The sequence below is a fragment of the Aricia agestis genome, chromosome 7 (genome assembly GCF_905147365.1).
Source record: "Aricia agestis chromosome 7, ilAriAges1.1, whole genome shotgun sequence".
Taxonomy (NCBI): Eukaryota; Metazoa; Arthropoda; class Insecta; order Lepidoptera; family Lycaenidae; genus Aricia; species Aricia agestis.
In genome coordinates, this window is record NC_056412.1 from 4747829 (window position 1) to 4774521 (window position 26693).

The following is a 26693-nucleotide window of genomic DNA, read 5'->3' on the forward strand; positions in this document are numbered from 1 at the left end:
GTCCTTACCACCTCTTATAGAAACACGTTTGAGTAACCGCTTTTACGATGTAGGACGACGCACAGCATCATCTATTATGAATTTTTGGGACTAACTTAATTTGAACAAATTTACGTATAAACACTCCTTTACACCCACTTTTTCCAGTTAAAAAGTAGCCTATGTCCTTTCTCAGGCTTTAGACTATCTGTGTACAAAGTTTAATTACAATCGGTTCAGTAATTTTGGCGTGAAAGCGAGACAGACAGACAGATAGAGGTACTTTCGCATTTATAATCTATATATGTATATAAAACTCAAAGGTGACTGACTGATTGACATAGTGATCTATCAACACACAGCCCAAACCACTGGACGGATCGGGCTGAAATTTGGCATGCAGGTAGATGTTATGACGTAGGCATCCGCTAAGAAAGGATTTTGATAAATTCCAACCCCGAGGGGTTCAAATAGGGGATGAAAGTTTGTATATAATAATGCTTCTTAACGCGAGAGAAGCCGCGGGCAAAAGCTCGTTATTATATATGTACAAACTATATATAGCGGATGCCTACGTCATAACATCTACCTGCATGCCAAATTTCAGCCCAATCCGTCCAGTGGTTTGGGCTGTGCGTTGATAGATCACTATGTCAATCAGTCAGTCCCCAAGTTGACAGCTTGACAGCTTCACCAAACTTCAAAATGCCTGATAAATGACAACAGTGCCTGTTTTTTCAATGGCTGTTGGCTATAAATAACCATAATAAATGCCAGTGTTAAGTATTAAATGACGAGAAAATAAATTTTCGTATTACGTTTCTCTCGGCAAAATTGACTCCGTGACAAAACTCTAGACCCCCTCCCCCCCTCTCGTGACCGAGCTTAGTATTTTGAAGACCCCCCCTAAATGGGTCACGTAGTATGGGTATGCTCCCGAATGAGAGCGAATGGTGTCGGGCTGATTAATGCCCTCGCACGCCGCTGTCTCCTGTCGTCGCTAATATCCTGGTACTGACATCATAAGTAATGACAATAAGGCAGTGGTACTCTTCCTTTTTTCCCGGGCCACAAACACGATTTGGTCTTGGTGTCGCGGGCCGCAAGTCGCAACCAAAACTTTTTTCGGTAAAAAAGAACGTTCTACAAAATATCGCATTTTAAAGTCAAAAAATGTTCACGACTTTCACGAAGACTGCACTATTTTGCCGGTAGGCGTGAATTTTAAAATTGTTTATTTTCAAGCGGGCACTGATAAAGCCCCGGCGGCCGCAGGTTGAGTATAGCTGAAATTAGGTCGCATTCGCCAGTTTGGGGTTACTGTTAAAGTGTTAATCGTTTGTCAAAAACTGTGCTTTCTTTTGTGTGAAATGACATTACATCCACGATTAACTTGCTAATCAAGGATGGCAAAAATATACAATTGACCTGTTGAATCCAAGATGCTGTTAAACAAATTAGCTTAATAATTTTACTAAATAAATTGTAATTTACATTCAATACTGTGTTTGGCACAAAAGCATATTCGGCCCAAGAACAGACAACCAATAATATTCAAATTCATCATTTGCTCTTACATATTACAAAAAGCTAGAGACTAGCTACACATTAAAAAACTTCACCTAATAGTACCTAGATATTAAAAATAGCACTCACGCAGCATACATAAAACATTTGTACTGTTACAAAGTAATATATGGGAATTATTTATTTTTTTCTAAGAGCACTTTCAGTTTCACTTTTCAATTTTTTATAAACATGCAATTTATAATAAACACTTACAGTCAATTCCTGAAGGAGCTGAAAGGATTATGTAAGACGTAAGTCGTCCGCAGTCCATCGCGCGCGGCGTCCGCATACGCACAGGCGCGGCGCGGGCCCGCCCACCGCCTCCTGCAGGAAATCTTCATTTTTAACAAATTACCGACTATTCTCTACAGTTTTCGGCATCATTGCTCACCAGGAAGATGTCAATTATAGTCCTGTTCTAATTACAATTGTAGTAGGTCTATGCTTTATAGAATACTAGCGGCCCGCCCCGGCTTCGCACGGGTGGACATTGATTTTTAAATATATTTTTTTTCAATCTTTATTTCTTACTCAATCTTTATGTTAAGCAGAACATAAAAATGGTTTACACTAAACGAAATGAATTAATGAAGCACTATAATATTATCCCATCAATGAAGCGGCACCCGGCTGTCGCATAACTATTATATTATAAATCTATTGTGTCTGCGATTCCCATGATCGAGGTAATAATAATTAATATTTACGTGGACTCTCCGGGCGAGCACACCCGCGCGGCGCGCCTTGACGACGCCCAATTCGCAACGTGCAGCAGAAATCGTAATATTTTATTTTCGCCATAACATTAAAACCAAACGTCCAATTTTCATCATTCAAAGACCAAATATTATCTACATTAACTGTACTTAGTAATGAAATAATTTATTTTGATAAGAATTAATGCCATGAGTAAAATAAAGGCATGTAGTCCAAAAACATTTCAAGATTTTTTAATAAAAAAATGGTTATTGTGCCTCACTCAACATAGATAGGTATAGTGTGTCGCGGACTTTTTTGTAGATATTTAAAAGATCTACAATTACTTAGAACATTTTATGGTTCCATCTTTTATAGTTTAGGCAGCGTACGCGAAAAAAGTAACATTTCTGGTTGATTTTTTACACCTTGCGTCTGAAAATCCCAAATATCTTACGGAACCCTATTTTTTTCCAAAATAAAATTTAGCCTATGTTCAGCAGAATTAATGTAGGATTCCAATGGTAAAAGAATCTTTCAAATCGGTCCAGTAGTTTCGGAGCCTATTCAAGACAAACAAACAATCAAATCTTTCCTCTTTATAATAGTAGTGTAGATGCTTCAGCAGAATATTGAAATAGTAACTTCACGTTGTGTGAAGCTTCAGGTCTGAAACTTGAACCGTTAATCATTAGTTCTTAAAACTAATTAAACATTTGTTGAAATATATTTTAATCATTTACTTACCGGAACACACTGGCTTACAGATAACACAATTCTCTAACAGAGATTTCTTATATAAACGTCTAGAATTAATGAATAAAATTATTTTGTTTCAGGTAATTTTTGGAGCCAAAATATAAGGTTTCTCAATTTGAAGTTAGAGTTGACTTCATTGATAAAACGTAACGAGAAGGTATGCAAGTTATTCCGTGTGGTGGGTAGCAGGAATTGACCACTTAAGTAAAGTAGAATACCGACTTAACTGATTCTATTTAGAAGTTAATATGGCCGCACTCACAGACGTCAGACAGTCATCAAATAATTACTCAAGGTTAATTAATTTACTAAGGGCCTATTTCACCACTTCCTGAAACAGGCCCTTAAAGTAAGTGAACCTTTTCTCATGAAGTCCTGAGCACATTTCACCTCAAGTCTTCATTAAATAAGTACTTAGTGAATAAAGCTAGTCGAATGCTAACGTAGATTAAAATAAATATTTTTTCATATTAATAAAAGTTATTTTTCTTCGTCGGTTAAGTTAATAATAATATTATTTAGAAGAGTATATAATCTCTACATTCTACAATCATTGCCGAACTTTATAAAAGCATATATAGAATACTTCAACTCGAATAGGCGATTGGCATAAATAAGCAATATGCCTCGGTAAGTGATTAATTTGATAAAAATATGAAGCAAGTTATTAAGTGAAGTAAACAAACTCGTCCCATTTTATCGAGTCTACGTCTACGGGTCAGGGTAATGATACAACTACTCGTTGGGTATCATTTTATTCACAAAAATAATATAAACACATGCGTAACTTTAGGAGCCATAATACTGCATTGCGGTGCAGCGTCGCAAAAACAGCATCGACGCGACGTCGTGTACCGTTAGGACCATTCCACAACGCCGGGTTGTGGCCTGGCCCTAACAGTACTACACATCATGTAACGCAGGTTTTGCTGTTAGGCTCAACCCACACTGGGGGCTGGGGCAGAGTCGACCCGCGCATTCGCTCTTTGACGATCCCTTAATTTCATAGCAGAATTTTTTACTCGATTAATAGACATGAATGACGCGTCGCTTCGACTCCGCCCCAGTGTGAGTTGAGCCTTAGTACAAAAATCATGAAATCGTTTGGCTGTGTAGATCACCAGTACCTGATTTTGCTATTTAAATTTTATCGTCCAACTTTGATTCAATCCAAACTATCAAACAGCAAAAAAGTACGGTTCAAAGGGTTTAATTCATATGCGCTTGCCCGAACGCGCGGTTTGGCGGCCGCGAGATCACAAGCAATTGCATCATGTATGAAAATAAATCGCTACATACGCTCGTTTGCGCGGACGCATGTAAATCTAGCCTTGATTTGATAAATTGTGATTTTGACTTATCACAATGCGTTTGGCGTCGTTTTGATATTTATGAGAATAGCAGAATTATCTACCCTTAAATAAAGATTAAATAGCAGAATTCGATACAATATAATACAATACATACTGACGAATACTCAGATAAAGTGCAACAAGGCTAAAAATTTAAATGAACGTGGGCTGCTGGTAAAGGAGGACATCAAACATGGCGTTTTTGTGTGATGGCAGCAATGATATTCTATGTTACTAACGTAACTAGATTGGAAGTTTACGGTAGCAACGCGTTGCCACTTCGAAGATGCCTGCAGGCATATCTCACATACATAATGACATAACGAATATATGACTTGACATTGTCTTTTGAACAATAAAGTGGTTACGCATTTCTGAGAATCTTTTGTAAGACATTGCTACTCTAGTATTTTAGAAACTCATTGGATGGCAGCGTTAGTTCCTTTTTTCGCCACTTTTTTTTTAAGCCTTGTCGAGCTCATCGTAAAAGCTTCGTTTAATGCCGCGGCCGCACGTGCGTCTATCGTACGAAGCTTCGTTCTATGAGACGGCTATTGGACGATACACGCAGATCGTCCAATGGTATCGTTTTAGGCACGAAGCACTACGCAGGTGCAGCCCGGGCATGAGAATATTTCAGTTTTTTTTTTTATTCGGCAAACTTAGTCTAGACTACTCTAGACTTTAGTATTCGGCCGATAACATAGCTGGCATCCCCTACATAATGGCATTTAGTACTAATTCCAATCAATTATACAAAATGTGCGTCGATTTTCGATTTGTAAATATTTTAATGATAAATCACAATAATTACTTTATAACCCCCACCTTAATATTTACGCAGCTTATAACTAATCAAGATCTGCTATCTTTCTCTTTCATGTGACGTTTCTATATGCCAGACTGAGACCTTGTAAAGTTATTCGCTGTGCCAATAATTTATTAGTAAGGGAATAAGAGTCATAGATTTCCATTGTACGTATTAAAATTTTAGAATTATAAATTATAATAATTTTTATTGCGAATACAAAATAAACAACATTATTGTAAGTCATTTTATATAGTAAGAAATTGAAATGGACATTTAATTAAATACATGTTATCCTACGGAAAAATTACCAAAGTATATAATAATATTGGCAGTTTTACAAGAGGCAAACCACCTACATATAACATACTACCATTAATCCTTGTTTGTGTCTTATTTTTATGTTTGCTTACGATTTATTATGTCATACATAGAAGTTTTATCGGAAAATATAAACCTGTAACTAATGACATAGAAATTATTCTTATCTTTATTATATCTTATCTCGAAATAACATAAAAATACACCACCAGTCTTTTCATTAGATTCCTAACTGTTTATAAAATAAGTTATAGTTAGTGGAATGCAATTAGTGGTAGTATTAATTAATATTAATAGTATTAATGACTAGAATACAAAGTTTTATATTGGTACCATTAACAAAACTTATTTTGAAAAGATTAATCTAAAAGTACTTTGCTGTGCACAATTGTAAGTGCTAAGATTAGGTTATGTTTAAAATAAAAATAGCAAATATTATTATATATTAAGTAATTAATTAGTAAAAAGAAGAAAAACAATTCAAGAAGTGATATAAAATAGTTCCAAAAAGTTACACCAGATGGCTTTGTTTGTAGTTGAAAAAAAATGATTTAATAGATCGTTTAGCACGCTTTTATTTAGGAATATTAACTGATTTAAATTCGCATAATCGTTAATTTTTAAGTTTCTTTGAAACTGATTACACTTTGAAACGCCATCTTTAATCATTAGACGTAAACATCAGAAAGTCACGCGTTTTGTCATAATATTATGTCTTATAGGTTTTGCTACTTTAAATTGCTATTAATACACAAGGTTACATACAATAAAAATATTCTATACATATTCGTTCGAATGTCTCTCGTACTTATTTAACGGATACCGAATCTATCTATGTTAATCACTGCTCCACTTACAAAATATATTTTTATCATACAAAATACAAACGCTTGACTAGGACTTTTTTGAATACGAAAATAAACGAAATGAGATCTTACGAGTTACTCGATACACCCGCGCGCCGCCGGCACCGAGGTACTCGAAAACCTGGCTCAGAGCATTTTTCCTATTATGCGTATTATCGCCCGCGTGCGTACGGGCTTGTCCACAGGTCCACGTCACGACATCCTCAACGTGGAACGGTGCGGTAACCTGGTACGTTACGTTCCACGTTGATGAAGTCGTGACGTGGAGATGTGGACAGGCCGTAAGTGTCCAAGTCGCCCGCATTCTTTCATTTCTAAGATGATTTTGTGCCATGCTCCTAACCGCATGTTGCCCGCATGCCAGTCATGCGGGCAACATGCGGTTAAGAGCATGTTGTCGATCATGCGGCCGATCGGCGCACGGGCGATAATACGACGTATGAAGGAAAAGGGCCCTCAGTGCACAAGCAGTACGAACGAGCATCACCGAGCGGCGAGCGGCGTCGCGGGCGGCAGGCGCGTCGCTCCGTGCACTCAAAACGTCAGGATCGGCTCCTCGCGGTGGTCTAGGATATCTGTAGACATTAGACACATTAGTGGCACGCCTCATATATATAAATGCTTCTAGATGACACTATTCGCAAATAGCAGTCTGTTCTCTGACACACTATATTAACAACGTTGACATTAAGGGGTTTACCTAGAAATAATAATATTATATTTCGTTTATATTACGTTTAAAACTACAAGCCAACGGCCCCAGCCGCGTTTCTGCAAGCAAGCTAGCATCCTAAAAAGTATTTTGAGGTGTTACTGACACATATAAAAATTGAGGCCAATGTAAACGGCGTCGGTAAAGCCAGGAGAGCTCACCTTTAGCGATACTCCACCAGGGCAGCGTGACGTAGGTGAGGTAGGCGTTGAGCGGCGCCGACTGCTGCCGCTTGCCCTCCTTCCACAGGTGGAACGTCTGCGAGAACCCGCGCAGCGCCCACAGCGGGTTGTACGCGCCGTCATCCAGCTCTGCCGGCACACAAACATGTCAGCGTACTATTTTTTTATTATCGTTAAAGTCGTAGCGTTGGCAATGATGATTTACTCCAATAATAATGCGGACCTTATGCAACGAGCAACGAAGCAGTTCTGAACAGGGTGTTGGGATTTTACGAAATCGATCGTTTCAAGAGTTCGATCGATTGTGACGTGCGCAAACAAGAAATATAACGAGCAATTAAGCTGAGGAGCAGCGAGTACCGGGGCGACGGCGGCGCGGCACGTCGCACCAGTAGAAGATGTCGGTGCCATCCGGCGTGGTGCGGCGCGGCGGCAGCGGCGCGTCGCGGAACAGCTCCGCTGCCACACCGCGCCGCCGCGGCAACGTCACGTACGCCCGCGCGCCGCGGTTTACGCGCTCGCCACCCGCCCCGCCCGCGCCGACCGCCGCCCCATCCACGTCGCCGTCGCCGCCCAGCTCGCACGGCAGCTCCTCCTCCCCGCGCACCGTGCGCGCGTCGGCGGCGGCGGCGCACAGGCGCGGCGCGGGCGGGGCGGCGGCGGCGGCCAGGCACGCGGCGTCGCAACCCAGCTCGCAGTCGTCGTCTGGGCGCGCGAGAGGCGCGGTGCGAGGCCGCAGCGGAGGCGGCTGCGGCGCTGCGCGGGCGCCCCGCCGCCGCGGACTCACGGTGCGCAGGCAGCCGGGCGACAGGTCGGGCGCCGGCCGCCGGTACACGTCGCGCATGTCCCGCGCCCCGCCCGCCGCGCAGCAGTGCCGCCACGCGGCCGCCCGCCCGCGCCTCCGCCCTACACACACGCGCGACCGTCACCGCTTGCCCGGGCCCGCCGTCGCCGTCCCGACTACGCGAGACGACGCCGGCGTCGGGCACGGGTCCTCCCGGCGGGCGAGGTAATCTATTTGTACTGAGTGAGTTCCGCCTCGGATGTGATGTACGAGAACAGATCGCCCGCTCCCGAGTAGCTCGACGGCCCGTTCTCGTGTCCTTGGTTGCCGATCGCGCGTGTAGGCTGGGGACATGGGGGCGGAAAACGACAGCGCGGGCGGGCGGGCCGGCCCGCGATTTTTTACGCGAAGACATCGAAAGCATTAAACACGAATGATATAGGTGAACGAGAGCGGGTCGTGTAACACTGAGAAGCGGCGATGATGTGTGCGAGCGAGATAAAGTATATTGCGAGGGGACGTACCGTCGCGCAGGTCGCCGGCTTCGACCTCGGCCAGGCCGTCTTGCAGCGAGTCCAAGCCCTCATTCTCGGAGCGGCTCTTGTCACGCGGGTCGCGGTCGCGCGCGCGCCAGCCGCCGCGCACGAACGTCGTGATGTTGGCACTCGGGTCGCTCAGCCGCCGCTGTGGAGAGACAGATCACTAGTTACGTACGAGCGACGGACGCGTGATGTTCGTTAACTGAATATACGACTGCTAGTACCTGATTTCGATACAGGAACATGTCGTCGGGGTCGTCGTCCTCCCAGTCGCTATCCCACAGCTCGGCCATGGACATGCCGGGCTCGGAGCTCGGCGTGTGCGTGCCCGCGCCGCGCGGCCTCGACACCGCCACCTAGCGACAAATATTAAAAAGTACGAAGTTTAAGAATAATTTGGCTACATTGAACGTTATAAATTATAATAGCAAATTTGAGCAGATTTGGCGTTGAGAACTACAAAAGAGGTCAAAGGGTTTATTTACCTCGGCGTGTCCCTTGCCACCGGGTCCCTTCATGCGGACGAACTCGCAGCGTGTGGCGGTGCGAGCGCCCAGCAGCCCGAAAGACATGCGCTGCGCGACCTTCGTCGACAACGACGATTGCTGGAACACCCGATAGATGGCATTAGTAGTTATCTCACAATAGTATTGAAATAGTATTGTAGTTATCTCACAATAGTATTGAAGGTGTGGTAAAAATCAAAAACAAAATATGAGGGAGCGAACTGGGATTGAATGCGGGAGGCATCACCCCGCAACTCTCTCCGCTCCATCCGCATGTTTAGGTATGAAACTCGTGAGCATTAGCGACCGATCGCTCTTGTAAGAGGGGGGGGGGGGGCTGCCCGTACCTCGCTACGCCCATGTTATTTAATACGAAATACAGGTGACGTTGCATTGTAACTATTTATCGCTTAAATAATATTATGCAAATTACCCCGAACTAAGTATATATTTATCAGATAAGATAAAAAAAATAATGTGTTTTTATTTTAATGTACCTACGAATATTAAGAAAGATGATCTTCAAATGAGCTTATTCTTATAGTAGTATAACAAAGCTTAATTATATTGTAATAAAAACGTATTATAAGTACTTACATATTTACTATTTATAATTTATACAAGAAAAGTATTTATAGGATGTCTCGAGTGGAAAGTGGGCTTGAAAAGAAGTCTTACTCTGACAAAGAAGTTGGTTAATTAAAGCATTGTATAGGTACTATCAGAAAGGTTGATTCCTAGGCAGATGGGGGACCTACGTATTTTGGTCGCATTACGTCAATCCCAGCCGACAGATCACAATTATCATTGAATTGACATGATCCAACCGAATGACGTTGGTCTGTCAACTGCATAGGAATCAATTTCCTCGATGGTACTAATTACTTCTTATTATTATTGTTTACTTTCTCGGTGCACGTTGTTATGGTACCGCCCACAGGTGCGGCACGTGGCCGCGCATGTGTGCGGGCGTGCGTACATATAACGTACGTGTGGGTGCGTGCATACCGGTGTCGTTTGTATCACCGCTCGCAATAGTAAATAAACAAACAACTGGACGAAGTGTACGTACAAATTAAGGAACCCTAATGTAACATAAAATCTAAAGTAATGAACTCATGCCTACTGCCATCCTTGACATATGGGTGCCAAACGTGGAAGTACAATAGCAAAGCTAAGGCAATGATTGTCACTTGCCAACGCGGAATGGAGCGCAGCATGGCAGGTATAAAAATAATACAAAAAATAAGGCATACTACTATAAGAGACCGAACCAAAGTTATAGATGCCCTCCGCTTCGCAAAACAACTAAAGTGGAAATGGGCTGGACATGTTGCGAGATTAAACGACCAGCGCTGGACCTCAATAGTAACATCGTGGAAAGGACCTGAAGGCAAGAGACGTATAGGAAGGCCTGTTACACGCTGGGACGACGAAATTAGAAAGATCGCCGGCCCAGATTACATTAAAGTAGCCCAAAATCGAGACAGATGGAATAGTCTGGAGGAGGCCTTCACCTCTGAAGAGGGGGTTTTTGTAAATTAATTAATGTAATACCAAAGTTAATATCCTCACAACTTATTTTTGAAAAATATTGTATACTAACTCATTGTACTAGGATAATATCAAACTAACAATAACCACTTATTATGTAATTTTAATTTACAATCCCATACAATAGCTTATTCTTTTAGGTCCCAATTGTTTCAATTCCAGAATCATAATTTTCATTTTTCATTTGTCACTTCTTAATCCTACTTCGATTAGGACAGTCGCTTTAGGATAATTAATTTTAAAATTGTAATTTTTAATTTTAAATAAATAATTAAATATTTTTTGTTTTTTTTTTAAGTCCTCAGACTGCTACAACCGTAATTTACACTAGAAGTTACAACATTGATAAACCTACAATATGTAATAATTTTAAACCGTTTATGTCCAACTACCTATACGTGAGTTATACTTATAAATAATATTACACATTATTATCTTTTTGGAACACACAACTTTTTGTAATTATTATAATAACACTTATCAAAGCAAAATTATTGCAACAGTATAAGCTATCTACACACTTTAACAATCTAGAACCTAGATTAAAAGTTAGAAAGTAGACATTATTTACTGTTTTATTGCTTCGATAAGTACCTATGCGATATTATGTTATCGATTATATTACGTAGTTGCACTCAATTATTTTTAATTTCATCGAACTTTCTGCTCATTATCGGCATCAGCTACTATGATAATATATTAAGTATGTCTACCATATACAGTGTATAAAAATACACGGTATTGGATTAAATTGCTAGCTTGGCAAGCTGCTGTTACTTATGACAGCATATATGCTCAAGGTGCATTATTCAGGCTTATCTCCCTATATGTAGCTCTACCATGAGTTTAAAGCTATGTTATTTATCGATACTCGATACCGACTACGTAAATTTTTAGTATGGCGATTTAGTTCCGCAAGTGACCGCTAGAGGCGCTGTACAATTTCCCATACTAAATATTTACGTAGTCGGTATCGAGTATCGATAAAAACTATAGCTTTAAACTCATGGTAGAGCTACTGGAGTATGCCAGGCAATCCTAGGATGGAATCAATTCTATGCTATATTAGGGTACAATTATTATCCTATTGATTCACGGCGACTAGTGACATGTCACTTGTGCTGGCCACGTCGGGGGTGGGGCAGGGCGGGGGAGGGCGTGGGCTATATCAACAAGTCGCGACATAGTGTCGCCGGCGGCAGAGCCTTCATCGCTAGCCCTCACCCTCCCTTCACAGTTAACCCAATAATTTACCTGTATCTGAAGAGTGCACCAAATGTTTTTCTAAAACCGATTTAAGTGTAGGTAAATAATTAAGTAGAACTGTCAAAGACTCCTTATAAATTAGAATGATAGATTAGAAATGTAAACAAAAAATGTGACCAAATTGATGTTTTTTTTTAATAACCTTGCACAAAGTATGTTATTAGTAATTACAAAAGCATTTTTTTTAAATTTAATTTAAAATTAAATTGGATCTAAACAAAAAATGGGTCTAATAAAAAAAAACTAGTACTTAAGTATACTTATACTTAGTAATAAAAAAACAGTGTGTTTTGTCCATTAATCGTAATCGCAACACCATTATAAGCTTATCAGTAACAGCACAAACAGACTTGCGAAATTCCGAGCGATTTACCACTTAAAACATGGTGGGCTACTGCTTTATCCTCCGAGACTAGTCTTGCATTTAGTCAACTTGAATTCGATAATTTCGACGGCGAAGTTATAAATCCTACAAATCAAAAACGCTGCCAGAAGTCCATGGAGATTGGTTTATCTCTCTTAAATGTCATACTACTAGGGACCATCCACATATTACTACAAAAAATTTACCCTATGTCACGCGTTTTTGAAGAGTAGTTCACGAGTCTTTCGTCCGAGTGGGACGAATGGCTAGAAGCGAATTTTTAATTATTTTTCATCCAGCGTTCTGTCCCAGCCATGTAATTAGTATTGCAGACTTTCAAGTAAAAATCACTTAGATTAATTATTGGTCTCCGCGCGCGACGAGCGCGGGGACCATTCGTTAATCTAAGTAAAAATCAATAGGGTTACCAAAAAGTTGTAGATTTAAATACATAATAATATAATAAGAGCTGTTATAGGGTTGATGTGTCAAGCTGGTCGCCACTCGCCAGCCTTGTCGGAACTGGAGCGAGGTCTGCGTGTCGATTATACTATGTCTTCATCTACAAACAATAACTAATATCTAATACCATAGATATAATAATACTTATATTTCAAAACTAAAATCAGCCAAATCGGTTCACCCGTTCTTGGGTTTTTGTAGAAATACGTAACGATAACTTGGAAAGTTGGAATATTTACTTTTGTTCGGTTTCTGGGTTTTTTTGAGAAGAGTTTAACTATTCACTAAGTGTAGGGTTGCCATCCGTCCGGGTTTCCCCGGATTTGTCCTAGTTTGAAGGGCGTCCGGGGTGCGTCCGGCCGGTTTTTTAAAAAGTGTCCGGGTGAAATCCAAACACTTTTGATGAGAGAATTTTAACTTTTTAGTCATGCAGCAACAAACGAAAGATAAAAACTCGCCAAGCATACACACGGTTTCTTGCACTTGAGTTAGATTTTTACAAATTCTTGTTAGAAAAGCAAAAATTGGCAAGACGTTATCGTAAATACTGTTTAAGAGGTGTCCGGGGAAATAACCACATTTCGGCCAAATGTCCGGGAATCTTGTCGTGCCTGACCGGCGAAGGGAATTTGGGTGATGGCAACCCTAACTAAGTGCATATTTAAACAAACAACAGCACTATTTAAAAGATAAACTACGGTAAAAATCTCATAAACTGGGCATAAGGGAAATATTTCGTTGGTGACATAATTGTAAAACTTCTATATAAAGTAACTTCTAAAGAAATACAATTCACTTTCTAATTTCAAGAATAAAGCAAGCCTTTAAAGTACATAATACTTAAAGTAAGTACATAATAAAAAGGTAAGTACAGAATTTAATACAATTATACAGTAGATTACTCCTAAAGCGCCTGGTAGTTGTTTTATGAGTTATGACAAAAAATACCAAATTTGGCATAAAGCAACTATCTACACGGTTTCAAACTTCAGTTTTAAACCGCCGTTTGAAACCGTGTATCAGACACTTAAGTCCTGATTTCTGACCTCTGGGCTAGGACTTATTAGGAGGTAATTAGGACAATAATATTGTCCTACCTCCTAACAATAATATTATTATAAATAATATTATTAAGTAAGTATATAATATTATTGTAAATGTCACATCAAATGAACCCATGAACCACTGGAGTGTGGATTGAAATCAGATCAATTTTTTTATTTCTATTCATCGACACCTTATTATGGATGGAGATCATCGTGGGTATAGCAGACACAATAGATTTTTAAGCCGTTTGCCGCTTGGGAGTTGATGGGTTAAGAACGGATAAAATACCATTTTAGCATATTTTATGATCACTTTGTAAAGACATTATGTTTAGTGCTAAAAATCGACGGTGCCTTGAAAATGAACATTAACTTTATGGCGTTGTAAACTTCGCTTCAGCTGTTTGTTTACCGCCAACACAAAAGCGGGCTGGCGCAGCAATGGCTTTTGTTATCCTAGCAGCTATACACACTGTACTCGGCTTTCAAACCAGCTCAATCCCAAGTCCCAACATACCAAAGAGCTTTAGCCTAGATTGTTTGTGACATATTCCGAGCTGTTTGCTGGGTAACTTAGTTAGGCGCGTCGAGTGAAATTTCAAGGTCTATTTCAAGGTTAGTTACGAGTTACGACAGGATCGTGATGGTTTTGGATCTGAAATGACGGACGGAAATTTCACTCCGGCAACATGTGGATTTGCATACGTCAGGTTTCTGAACGATTTTACCGCGAGGCGATATGCCTGCTGTTTCATTTTCCCCTACCTAGATTAAGAACTTTTTAAATTTTAATTATGGATTGGCCTTCTGAACTGTTCATTGGATTAGTCTGGAGGCGCCCGCGGCGTGCGGCCTGCGGTAATGAGCTGCAGTAATTACAGAGGCTGTATTGTTCCACGGCCCACACACAAACGTCTATTGTGTGGCCGTAATATGCCGCCATCTTCTGTTATCGCCACAGCCCACAGAGAGCCCCGTCCGATTTGAATTAGAAAAAAAAACCTGTTCAAATGAGATATTATTTGAGACATTTTCTGAAAATGATTCCTAGCTAGATCGATTTATCGCCCCCGAAACCCCCTATATACTAAATTTCATGAAAATCGTTGGAGCTGATTCCGAGATTTCAATTAAGTATATAATTTTTCAAAATTTATAATATTAATTCAATTATCCTTGGTGCGAAAAATTTTATAATAAAAAAAAAACCGAGTATGTAAAAATAAAAATTATGAAAAAGTATACCATAGTATTTAAATAATTACTAATCTCTTGACACCTGATTTCTTAAAATTGGACCAGGAGTTTAGGCGCTACGAGGGCCCGACGCGAGGGCACGATTCTATGGTCGTAGGCGGGTGAAAAGGGTGAAAAAACAATACTTCATACTTGAGTAAAACTCTTCGTCGGGTAAACTCTTTTACGTCACGTGACAAATCGGCACCGAAAAGTAAATAACAGGAAAACTCTTAAACAGCAGCTGCGCTAATCAGTTAAGTTTTTCCTATTGTTAATATATACCAGGAAGTTATGCTAACATTTACAATAGTTAATTATTTATTATTATTAATTTACAGGACCGTATTTGTTCTTTAGCAGTTACAGATATTGCAATCTTTAGAAAGAACGACTGAAAAACAACACTTTATTTTTGTTTAACTTTTTATACAAGATATAAAAGCCTAGGCCCTAGCTTGTCGATGTCGACCCATGTTAGCGCGGCATAATTAATAATCAAAGTATAATAATAATATGATGATTGACACATACGATGACAACATAAGGGAGATCGCAGACTCGATCGCCCAAAAAGTCTGTCGTCTACGATCTCCCTAAATGAAACATAATGTTTTGTTCTGAACTCTAGAGTCTAGAGTCTAGTAGGTACTCCAACTTCCAGGATAGAGTATACTGCAACTATGTCCAAGTCATGTCCAAGTCATAACTCGCAACTCGAATTTCGCGTCATTTATCAGGCAATCAGCTTTACTATCGAACAAAGATTAGAGGTAATCAGGCAGCTGATTATAGGCCTTGGATTAGAAAGGATATAGAAATGCCTGGGATCTCATCATAAGAGATGCACTCACCCTGGCGTCGTAGACCCTGGTCAGAGCGTCGTAGCGGATGGATCCGAGGAAGATGACAGCCTGCGCCGCGCCGCCGCGCCCTCGCGCCACCAGCTCCACGCACACCATCTCGCCATCACGCACCACGATGTCGCAGAACACCTGGACATAAATTAATGGTTACAAGCGAAGTAAACAGCGAAGTTTTCCACTTTCTCAACAAAATTTATTTCACATTTGAGAGCCAGTTCATAATAACTCGAATGTTGCTTCAAGTGCATGCTCTCACGTGTGCCCTTGCTGTCTTTTGATATCAAAGCGACATTTGAATCATGAGAATAGTTACTGTAGGTCCCCGTTTAATTATTGTTATCATCAATTTTTTCGCTTCGATCCTCAGGCGGTGGTGTAGGACAGCCTAAAAATCGATTTTAGTGCAAACTTTACCTATTCCATATTCATTCCCGCTACCAAACACTCTTCATGTCTTTCGACCTAAATAAGCAACATTTTCTGCTATCATTACGTTTTCAACGCTAAACTTTGAAAATACTCGTAATTTAATAACCTAAGTTAAGAATGCTCTAATTAGCTAATACTTCTTATCCTAATTGGATTATACGTCTTAAGTCTTATCTAATCTCAAGTTTTACGTAGGTTCTGATGGATTGTAATATGAAAATACGCAAATCTGTTGAAGGATACTTGAAGGAAATGTGAGGACGGCTCTCGGAATGCGAAAAATAAAGATTTTATACTGAAGATAATATTTTAATTACATAAAAACCTGTAAGGCTTAATCATGACAGGTTTGACGTGAATATGGTTATGTGAGTTGTGACTTAAGGGTACCTACCTACCTACTTCGGTAAAGGTGATCGTTTTTTTGTCAAATATGTGTTCTCTTTTTCTCTTCTTTACGAAGAAACGGACGCGACGGTGGCGAACTAACGACCTCTGTAAACGTGAGACAAGCATAAAACCACTGAAACACCTCCGCGGCGTCTACGTAAGTATGTTATGACACTTATGACTTATGAGTTATGATTATGACAGATAGGATCTAACAAATCAATAACTCTCAGTTGATATCTTGAGTGGCATACCGTACTTAAACGTGGCCACTGCGTTTCTGACAAACAAAGACTGACCTTATCGCTATCGGCTGATTTCCTAGTCACCGGCGATAAAAACAAAAACAGAGGAATTTAAACAATTGTTTTGTTTGTGTAACTTTAAGTCTTGTACACAAAAGAACGCATATCTAAAGGTGTACCTACGTAGCGCGTAGTTTGAAACCCTGAATGTAAATGTCGATTGTTTTAGTTGAACATAATTTCAACATTAGCATGAGTGTGCCGACTGCCAACGACAACAAGCGATACCCGCGTCTCGTGCCAACTCGCTGAGGGAATATGAGTTGCTCCACGTAAATAAATGTAACTCTGAAATGCCTGGACGGGAGAGCACTAACTTTGGGAGTTTTAATTGAATCACCAGCTATTTTAATATTTGCAACTAATGGTGACGTATCGATTCACAATAAGACTGGAGACGTGGCTCAAACTGATGTCTGGAGCTACGTCACGTTTCTGGGAACCGACGCGACCGTGACACTTGCCCAGGTCGCTGTACGCCTACTTGCACGCTCTTTCATCTTTGCGTATTTTTACCTCAAATTTTAATTGTATTTAAATGCAATTACTTACTCACTTTGTTTTTCAAGAACACCTTTGGCTACTTTGCATGTTTTTTACTTTAACTGGTAAAGACAATGAGCTCCTATAACAGCCGAATTCTCAAACTCCATTTAAAGTGAGGAACCTCACAAGCCGCATGGTTTCATTTGGTGAAATAAACAAAGCATTAAATATAATATTGTACAACATAATATTCTATTTAATGATTCGAAGGATTCCTGCGGGGCTAAAATGGTCGCTTAGTTGAATCATACAATGAATCACTTACGATTCATTTTTAGATACCTATAGGTATAAAAATAACGTTATTAATACTGATATTTTTAACGGTAATTTTTGGTATGCAACGATGCCAGTTCGACGCGACACCTTCCGTTCATGTTAGTAGACGCACGAAATCTCACTCAAAGCCCAACTTCGAGCACCAAAAATTTTTTTCGCAAGATTTGTGCTTACCTACTTTTTAGGGTTCCGTAGTCAACAAGGAACCCTTAGGGTGAGGCCAAACGAGCGTAATTTTGTAAGTCGTGAGTCACGTGATGGAAAGCAACTACCGTCGCCCATGGACACTCGCAACATCAGAAGAGCTGCAGGTGCGTTGCCAGCCTTTTAAGAGGGAATACGCTCTCTTCTTGAAGGTTTGCAGGTCGTATAGGTCCGGAAATACTGCTGGTGACAGTTCGTTCCAGAGTTTTACAGTGCGCGGCAGAAAGTTACGCGAAAAATTCACGGTGGAAGACTGCCACTCATCAAGGTGATGAGGATGGTAAGTATATTTTTCGCGTGGGGCGATGGCGAAAAGTTGCAGGAGGTATGATTCCGAACAATTCCTCAGAGCACTCCCCGTGATACAGCTGATAGAGGATGCAGAATGAAGCTACATATAGCCCGCCTTAAATATTTAATTTATTTTGTTTTTAGTATATAGTATTATAGCGGCAATAGAAATACATAATGTCAAAAAAACAGATGGATGAGCGCATTGGTAGCTCAAGCCGGGAGTCGCGGGTTCGAATCCCGCCGACGGATTTTTTTTTAGTATCTATATTTATAAAAAAATATAGATATTTTACAAGAGCCAAAAACTAAAAGAGTTAAGAAAGCTTTAGTAAATATCATTTCCGATTAAAATTAATCAGCGACATCTTTGGGAGAATTTTGCAGTTTGTGAACATGTTTTAAAAATAGTCTACTAGATGGTGCATTTATTTATTGTATTTTTTATTTGTTAGGCTAATTTGATACACTCAACGCCATCTATTGTTCAGATGAGAACTAAAAACTGCAGACACGCTGTTTTTTATGGGATTCAAGAGTCTCATGTATAATTGGTCTGTGGTGTGATGGTAGTGATGATGATGATGATGAATGTAATTTACATACTAGCATAATAATATGTTTTCTTCGTAAAACAGCGCCGGAACCCCCAAACTTTTATCTATAAGGAATCCGGAGTTCTCTTAGTATCTTCGGAACCATAGCATACCTTGGTGCAAAATCTTTCTTTTTGGTAGCATATGCTTAAGATACTTCTCTTTAAATCAAAATCACCATATTATGTTTCCATATAGTTAGTAATTTCAAGTATCGGTTAAATTTTCATATTGTTATATGGGCATAGATGCCCTTGCGGCAGTAACGTTACGAAAATATAACGATATTTGAAGATTATGGTGAAATTATTAACCAACATTTTGTTTTTAGTTATAAAATGATTTTAATGAACAAATATACAATAAATGTACAGTTTAATACATAAAATATAACAATTATATCAAATATTTCGTGGATCATTCATAAAATCTTAAATAAATGTAGAAAAAAAAACCGGTCATGTTCGTTTTTATGTTTTTCAGAATGGCAATACAGTTTCAATTATGAATCTGCTAATGAATTGAATTGCCATTGACGTAGGACGTTATTTTACAAAATTAGATGAATCACCGACGATATTGCTCGTAATATCGTCGCTGAATTGATTGAGAGGAATTGCTAAAAGTTACCATTTTAGCCCCGCTGACATCTAAGTATTCGGTAATTACTCATAATTAGCAATAATATTAAACTTTCGTAAATATTCGAGGGGTTTGAGGTTAGCCGTTATGTTATAGTGAACTTATTATTAACGAGCTTTTGCCCGCGGCTTCGCTCGCGTTAAAAAGTATTATTATATACAAACTTTCATCCCCTATTTGAACCCCTTGGGGTTGGAATTTATCAAAATCCTTTCTTAGCGGATGCCTATGTCATATCTACCTGCATGCCAAATTTCAGCCCGATCCATCCAGTGGTTTGGGCTGTGCGTTGATAGATCACTATGTCAATCAGTCAGTCACCTTTGAGTTTTATATAATATATAGATTTTAATAATTATTGCCTAGTCCATTTTGTAACAATATCAAACTGGAGGCCACCATTAAATACACATCTGTCAACGTTCAAAACAAACATCGACGTCCATATTTCACGTGAAACTTTCAATTCTGAATAGTGAAATGGTAAACAAAGGCTCTTGTTTATTTTACATACACCGGCTCCTAGCCGACAGCCGGGTCAAGGGCACGACTGCGCGGATTCACAGATGAAGTATTGATTTAATGACCTACGAGTCCTATAGGATACCTAGTACGAATACAGATTTATCTGCAATCTAGCTGAAGCGAGCTTATCGGCTGTTACGCCCGCGCCGGTGAGTGGAGGTGGACGGGGAGCTGGCGTCACGCGTGTGAGTCATCGCGTATGTGAACATTGTGAGTATACAGCATCACACGAGGTTCTAGGAAGTCCAGCCGCAATATACAACTTTGTTCCACGCATAATTACTTGTGGCGTTTTTGTATATAAACCAGCCGACCATGAATAATGATATCGAGATAAAACTACCTACCAATGGCATTGCATACCTTGATAGATACGCCGTGTACAGAACTAAAACAGGAAAGGTTTTGTAATCGACACACTTCGGCAGTGCCGTAAATATGGCGGTGCCACCGGTGCCCAGGCACAGGGCGTAGACTCTGGGGGGCGCACGAATAGCCAAGGACCAAGGAAGACTCTTATTTTTTCGGTTTGCTCCCAATAAGTTCCCACTGCGCCAAAAAGATGTTTCCCAATGTAGTAAAAAAATATCCACAGCTGAACATAATATAACCTCCTTTTTTGAAGTCGGTTAAAAGACAAGGGTGCAGTTATAGGAGCTCGCACAGGGCGCGAAAAAGACTATTTACGGCACTGCACTTCGGAGTTCGGCGTAATAAACTTTTGTTTTTGTCAACAACGGGAACGCGGATTCCTTTTAAAACTTAAGTGCCCTAGATTGAGAGCGATCAGGTAACATTATTAAAATACAGGATTTATTTCTACCTAATACCACTAATACTATCTTAGTAATTATAAGACTTGCTTAGTAAATAATTATCACCGCCTAGTGTAGTTATTACTGTAGAATGTATTATGTAGATGATGTAACTGTACAATATGTATTATGTACAATAGTTAGGCCCAGGGCCCCGCGAATGCAGAGGGCCCCCAACCGAACTGAAACCAAAAGATGATATTGACAATAATAAAAATTATCTAGAATTAAATAAATCCGATCATAGGGTTGGCAACACTGCGATCTATCAACCCGTGTGCGCATAGCAGTCGGTGTATTCCGTGTATTGTCTATTATTGGGGACCTAATAATAAAATATTTTGTTTTCCTATTTTCTTCCTGCACTTAACATAATTATACCTACATTACTAAAGAAAACAGTTTCTTGTTAAAATGGCAATTAGTTGAGTAATTAGGTAGGGCCCCAAAGCAGTATTAGCCCAGGGCCCCACAAATTCAAGATCCGCCCCTGTGAAGAAGTGAGCGACAGCTCTCACGTCTGGCGACCATCCCTTCCCAATACCCCATTAGTTTGTAGGCGTGTCTATCTTTATTTATCAATACACTACAGTAACGAGCATTTATTGCATAGCAATTAGCAGTATCACTTTGGCGAGGAATTAGTTCATAAACAATATTCTTGCTTGTACACGAACACGTATTTTCACTTACGATAGACTGCTGAATGCTGCCTCTGATATCTGCAGGTTATGTAATATTAATATTTGATAAGTAATTACATGACAACTTCAAGCTAACTAAAATGGTGGGGATATCACCATTTTTAGAAGAACATCTACAGTTTACACAGATTTTTCTAGAATGTGTACACTTCTATAATTAACCTTTTAACAATTAGGTAAGTATAGACTTTATTCTGTAAGCGCTGGTATCTTACAAGTGACAGCTGACAGTAAGACGATGACTTTAGTCTTTATCGCTTCATATCCTTCTCGACTCTTCCGCTAGTAGGATCAAATAGTATCAGAAATATATTACGAAATAATTAGCAGAGTAAACATGATGTTATGACTCACTGATAAGAACAATGCGTTTAAAGTAAATGGTCATGGATAATGGATACAGTCCAAATAATAATTACGTATCGATCACTGTCGACTAAATTTTGTCCTACCACGTCTAACGAAGTCTCAAAAAAGTGTTTTGTCCAATGATATTCTATGTTACTAACGTAACTAGATTGGAAGTTTACGGTAGCAACGCGTTGCCACTTCGAAGATGCCTGCAGGCATATCTCACATACATAATGACATAACGAATATATGACTTGACATTGTCTTTTGAACAAAAAAGTGGTTACGCATTTCTGAGAATCTTTTGTAAGACATTGCTACTCTAGTATTTTAGAAACTCATTGGTTTTGTCATAATAAGATCAGACATTATTTCGAACCTCAATCAGGGCATTAACACACAATGGCCATTGTTAAAATCCTAGACAATAGTAATTAAAGTAAGTACTTATTTAATAGTTATTACTTTTAGTTAACGACCATGTAATTTCAATATTGACTTATTTATTTATTCAATATTGATTAATGTTGAGTGTTGACCTATCTATTCTAGCCTGGATTACTTATAAGGAATTAATGTTGCTGCAAGCAAACGCTACTCTACTAAACACATAAATTATTAGTACACTGACAATAAAATAGTTAACAAGCCACGGTCCATTTTCCTACGAAACGCCCAAAAATAACATAAAAATAGGTCGAACCATTTCAAAGGAATTAGGTTACTATACAAAGATGATAATTCACTATTCAGACACAAAGAAGAAGAGTCGTCCAACACCGAACGGCACTGTTCTGCACATAACTGCAGAGTGCAGAACTGCAGACAGACGTTGACGATGAGTGATGACTGATGACTATGTACAAGGACTCGAGATTTAAAAATACAAGATCAAATATTTAATTGGCTTTATTTGAAACTTGACTTAATAGAGTATTTTCAGCTGTTTCATTGGTTGCGTAAGAAATATGTAGTTAAATTAATATTCATGAAGATGAATGTAAAGTAGCCTATTAAAGCAGCTTCTTACGTCGGTTCGATGGAATTTTAATCGTAATGGTCCAAGACCTCGGCACCATGTCATGTGTGACCACTTACGTCATCGTTTAACTTCATTCAACGAGGCGTCTAGCAGCCGAAGCTCTAGCTCTAGTTGGCTCGAACCCATTGACGAGATGGTCGACGGCCAAGTGTTGCGTCACCGCTCACAGTCAGGCGCCGGAGCTGTGGGTCAATAGAGCTCCGAGGTCAATGTCAGAGCCGTGGAATACCATTGCATCGAGTCCATAGACTATTGCCACATTTTTTATTACATATGACGCGTCTAGGGACTATGGATTTTCATTCGATTACAATTACTTCGTATGTGAATTTCCATCCCTGGCACAAAATGGCGTGGGAAACCAATTCTCCTAAATAAGGACCTCCTCTTTTGAAATCAGTTCAAGCCAGAATTTCAACTGCAACTAGCCGCTTTAGTAATAGTCCCAGACCAATGAGACCATTCGATGTAGGTCTAAGTACTAAGACCACCGTAAGCAATATACATAATGTAATACACTACAATGCGATGCGATGTTATAGCCCCGAGAATAAGATTGATTAAACGTTAACGAGGTTTTAATAAGAAATGCTAACGTAATACATTAGTGGAGCATTCCTTGGTTCTAATTTGTTAATAGTATTAGACTTCCTGGTACCGGCCCGGATCCCCTCAAGCCAATTACGAGTAATGTAAGTCGTTGAATTACCAGCTACTTGGTATTATATTAGGGTGATTTAGGTATCGTTTTCGATATGTTGAACATGATACCAAGAAATGCTTTTCAAGGTAAATTGCAATTCAAAGAGGCCTGAATAATGAAGGTTTAGGCAAGTACCATAAAATTTAACCGATTGATGTGGTTTACGGGCCCCTGCCTAGCACTTCCTGTATCAGCTATGCATGCCAAATCCCAACGCATCAGTAAAAACGGCTATTGCTCATTAGGTTAATGTAAGAATCCCAAGCGCCTATGATATATATATTATACAGGGTGTAACAAAAATAAGTGATAATACTTTAGGGTGTGTACGTGTTCCTTGTAGAGAGTGCACTGTAAAAGTAGCAGCGCTGAAAGACCAAATTTTTTTTTTTATTTTTGTATGGGGAAACTCGTGACGCTCGGGCCCTTGCCCATACAAAAGTGAAAAAAAAATTTAGTCTTTCAGCGCTGCTACTTTCACAGTGAACTCTCTACAAGGAACACGTACACACCCTAAAGTATTATCACTTATTTTTGTTACACACTGTATACCTATCTGCCATCCCGCGAGCATGAAACCTCTGCGGGATTTTTTAAAAATAATTATACCTAACAGAAAAGAAAACGTGCCAATGTCTTTAGTGTCTTTACTCTGTTGATTGTTTTAAGAATTTGGACATAATGAGTATCGATTACTTATATTGTGAGTACTTCTGTGTGACTTTGAAGGAACAGTCAACTGCCACGTATTGCTGCCACTGAAGTATAATAAATGAGCATGTAATGGCGATGGATTACAGACGACCTATAAGCCTGTTAGCGTCTCGGGGTCAAGGCGGCACTGCATTGTTACAACTTACAGCGGTAACAACGAACAGCACGCGACTGGGAGACGATCTTCTACCCTCTTGCTTACAAAGTACCAAAGGAGAACGAATTAACGTTAAATTAAGAAATGACAAAAAAACGATTAAATACTCTATTGTCAGGAATCAGAATGCATTTGGTCTTCACACACACTTCACGAACCGATCAAAACCATTGAGATATAAGTAGGTAAGTACTACCAAAACCATGGAAATTCAGGTTTATCCGTTTCGTGAAACCTTTATGATGATGAAAACGGATAAATTCGAATTTAACAGCACTGAGCGGGCTGATGATGATCGACTAATGTAGGAAGTAGGAACCCTCTCAATCATGTCAGGTTTCAAACAAACAAAAACTGCTTAGACCAAAATCGGATCACCCGTTTGGGTCCTACGATGTCACGGACAGACAGACACGTCAAAACACCCCTCTTTTTTTCGTTGAGAGTTAATAAAATAACGGTAAAAATGCATACATATTTGCATAGATATTACAAACATTACGAGCAGATTTTAGGTCTGATGGCTTGACGGCCAATTTCTCAAATATATTGCGGGATATATTGACGTCAAGAATATCAAATACCAACATTAGAGGCAATACTTTGAGAAGCGTGTCAGGGCCGAATCTATCATCTCAATACTAACGAGCGCCTACGTCAGCCTGCGGGGCTAAAATGGTAACTTTTAGCAATTCCTCTCAATCAATTCAGCGACGATATTACGAGCAATATCGTCAGTCTAGTAATCGATAACGTTATGAAGCCATGCTATATGCTGGCAACATTTTTTACTTTAGTCATGTTTGTATACAAACTTCAAAGTTTTGAAACCCACTTTAATTCTAAATTTCTTTAGTTAAACAATTTCTATAATGTATTACGACATAAGAATAGTTCTAACTTCTAAGATCAAAGATGACGTTTATAGTAACATTTGATGATTCTGCTATTTGACAGAAAAGCAATTCGGATTTATTGGACTATTTTTACGACTTTTCATATGCGGGCGCCAGACATGTGATCAAATACGCAAATTCGCCAAGTGTGGCACTGACATTTGCCTATTTGTGCAAAGTTATTGTTGGCATTTTCCTATCTGTGCAGTTTGCCCAAACTTTGAAGCCCATGTCTGGCGCCGGCTATAGAAAAATGTCAAACAAATGAATTGCTTAGTACGAATCATTAAATGAATTGCACGTTAAGAGAAGTTTAAAAATGAATCGTAAATGATTCATTGTATGATTCAACTAAGCGACCATTTTAGCCCCGCTGGACACCAGTCAAGGCGAGGAGAGGCACCCCCATTCCCTACAATCCGTCTCAAAAAGTGACTGTGGCACCCCAGCCCCCACCCTATATTGTTACGCTTGGTTTATGCGAGAATTTATATTAAATTTATTATACGAAAATAACTAGACTAAGTCAGTATGAACACAAGTTAGGTTACATTTCAATAAGTAATTTATATTTTATAACGTTCAACAGTTTATTGTATATGTATTTATGACGAAATGTGATGAACGAGTAAGTTCTACGCATATTAAATTGTAACGTGTTTGTCGTTTAAGTTTATCCAATAGGTATAAACTATAAAGTTAAAAGGAATCCATAGTAATTTAATAAATGCGATAGTTTGTCTGTCTGTCCGTTACCAGTTACCACAGATGAACCGATTTATATAGAACTAGATGACGTCCGCATCTCCGTTGCGACGTGGTTGCGACAAAACTCGTTTATCGCCCGGGAACCGCATATTTTCCGAGACAAAAAGTATCCTATGTCTCAAAGTATGTACATACCCAGCAAAATCGGTTCAGCGGTTTGGGCGTGAAGAGGTAACAGACAGATAGACAGACAGACACGCTTTTGCATTGTTAATATTAGTATGGATTTGATATGGGGATACTTTGAGAGATGTTTAACGACATAAACTTATAATAAACGTTAAAACGTTTTTGGTGCGGAAAAATTACTGTTTCCGCGCGATAAACGAATCTCGGCGAAACGGAGTTGCGATCGTCATCTAGTTATTATGTACTGTGTTTTTTTTTTAATGAAATAAGGGGGCAAACAAGCAAACGGGTCACCTGATGGAAAGCAACTTCCGTCGCCCATGGACACTCGCAGCATCAG

At 39.5% G+C, this 26693-nt stretch overlaps 1 protein-coding gene across 6 annotated transcripts in view; it reads right to left on the bottom strand.

Moving 5' to 3' along the window:
• Positions 1-5966: 5966 nt before the first annotated feature.
• LOC121729147 (uncharacterized protein KIAA0930 homolog) overlaps positions 5967-26693 on the bottom strand; it is a 52250-nt gene continuing 31523 nt past the window's right edge. For 2 of the 6 annotated variants that reach the window (XM_042117548.1, XM_042117549.1), the window contains exons 3-8: positions 15856-15996; positions 9053-9172; positions 8792-8923; positions 8553-8712; positions 7224-7373; positions 5967-6925 (exon numbers count right to left, since the gene is read on the bottom strand). In XM_042117548.1, coding sequence (XP_041973482.1) covers positions 6885-6925; positions 7224-7373; positions 8553-8712; positions 8792-8923; positions 9053-9172; positions 15856-15996 — 744 coding nt within the window. In that variant the 3' untranslated portion in view covers positions 5967-6884. The other 4 variants (XM_042117551.1, XM_042117552.1, XM_042117553.1 and 1 more) reach the window with 4 other exon arrangements.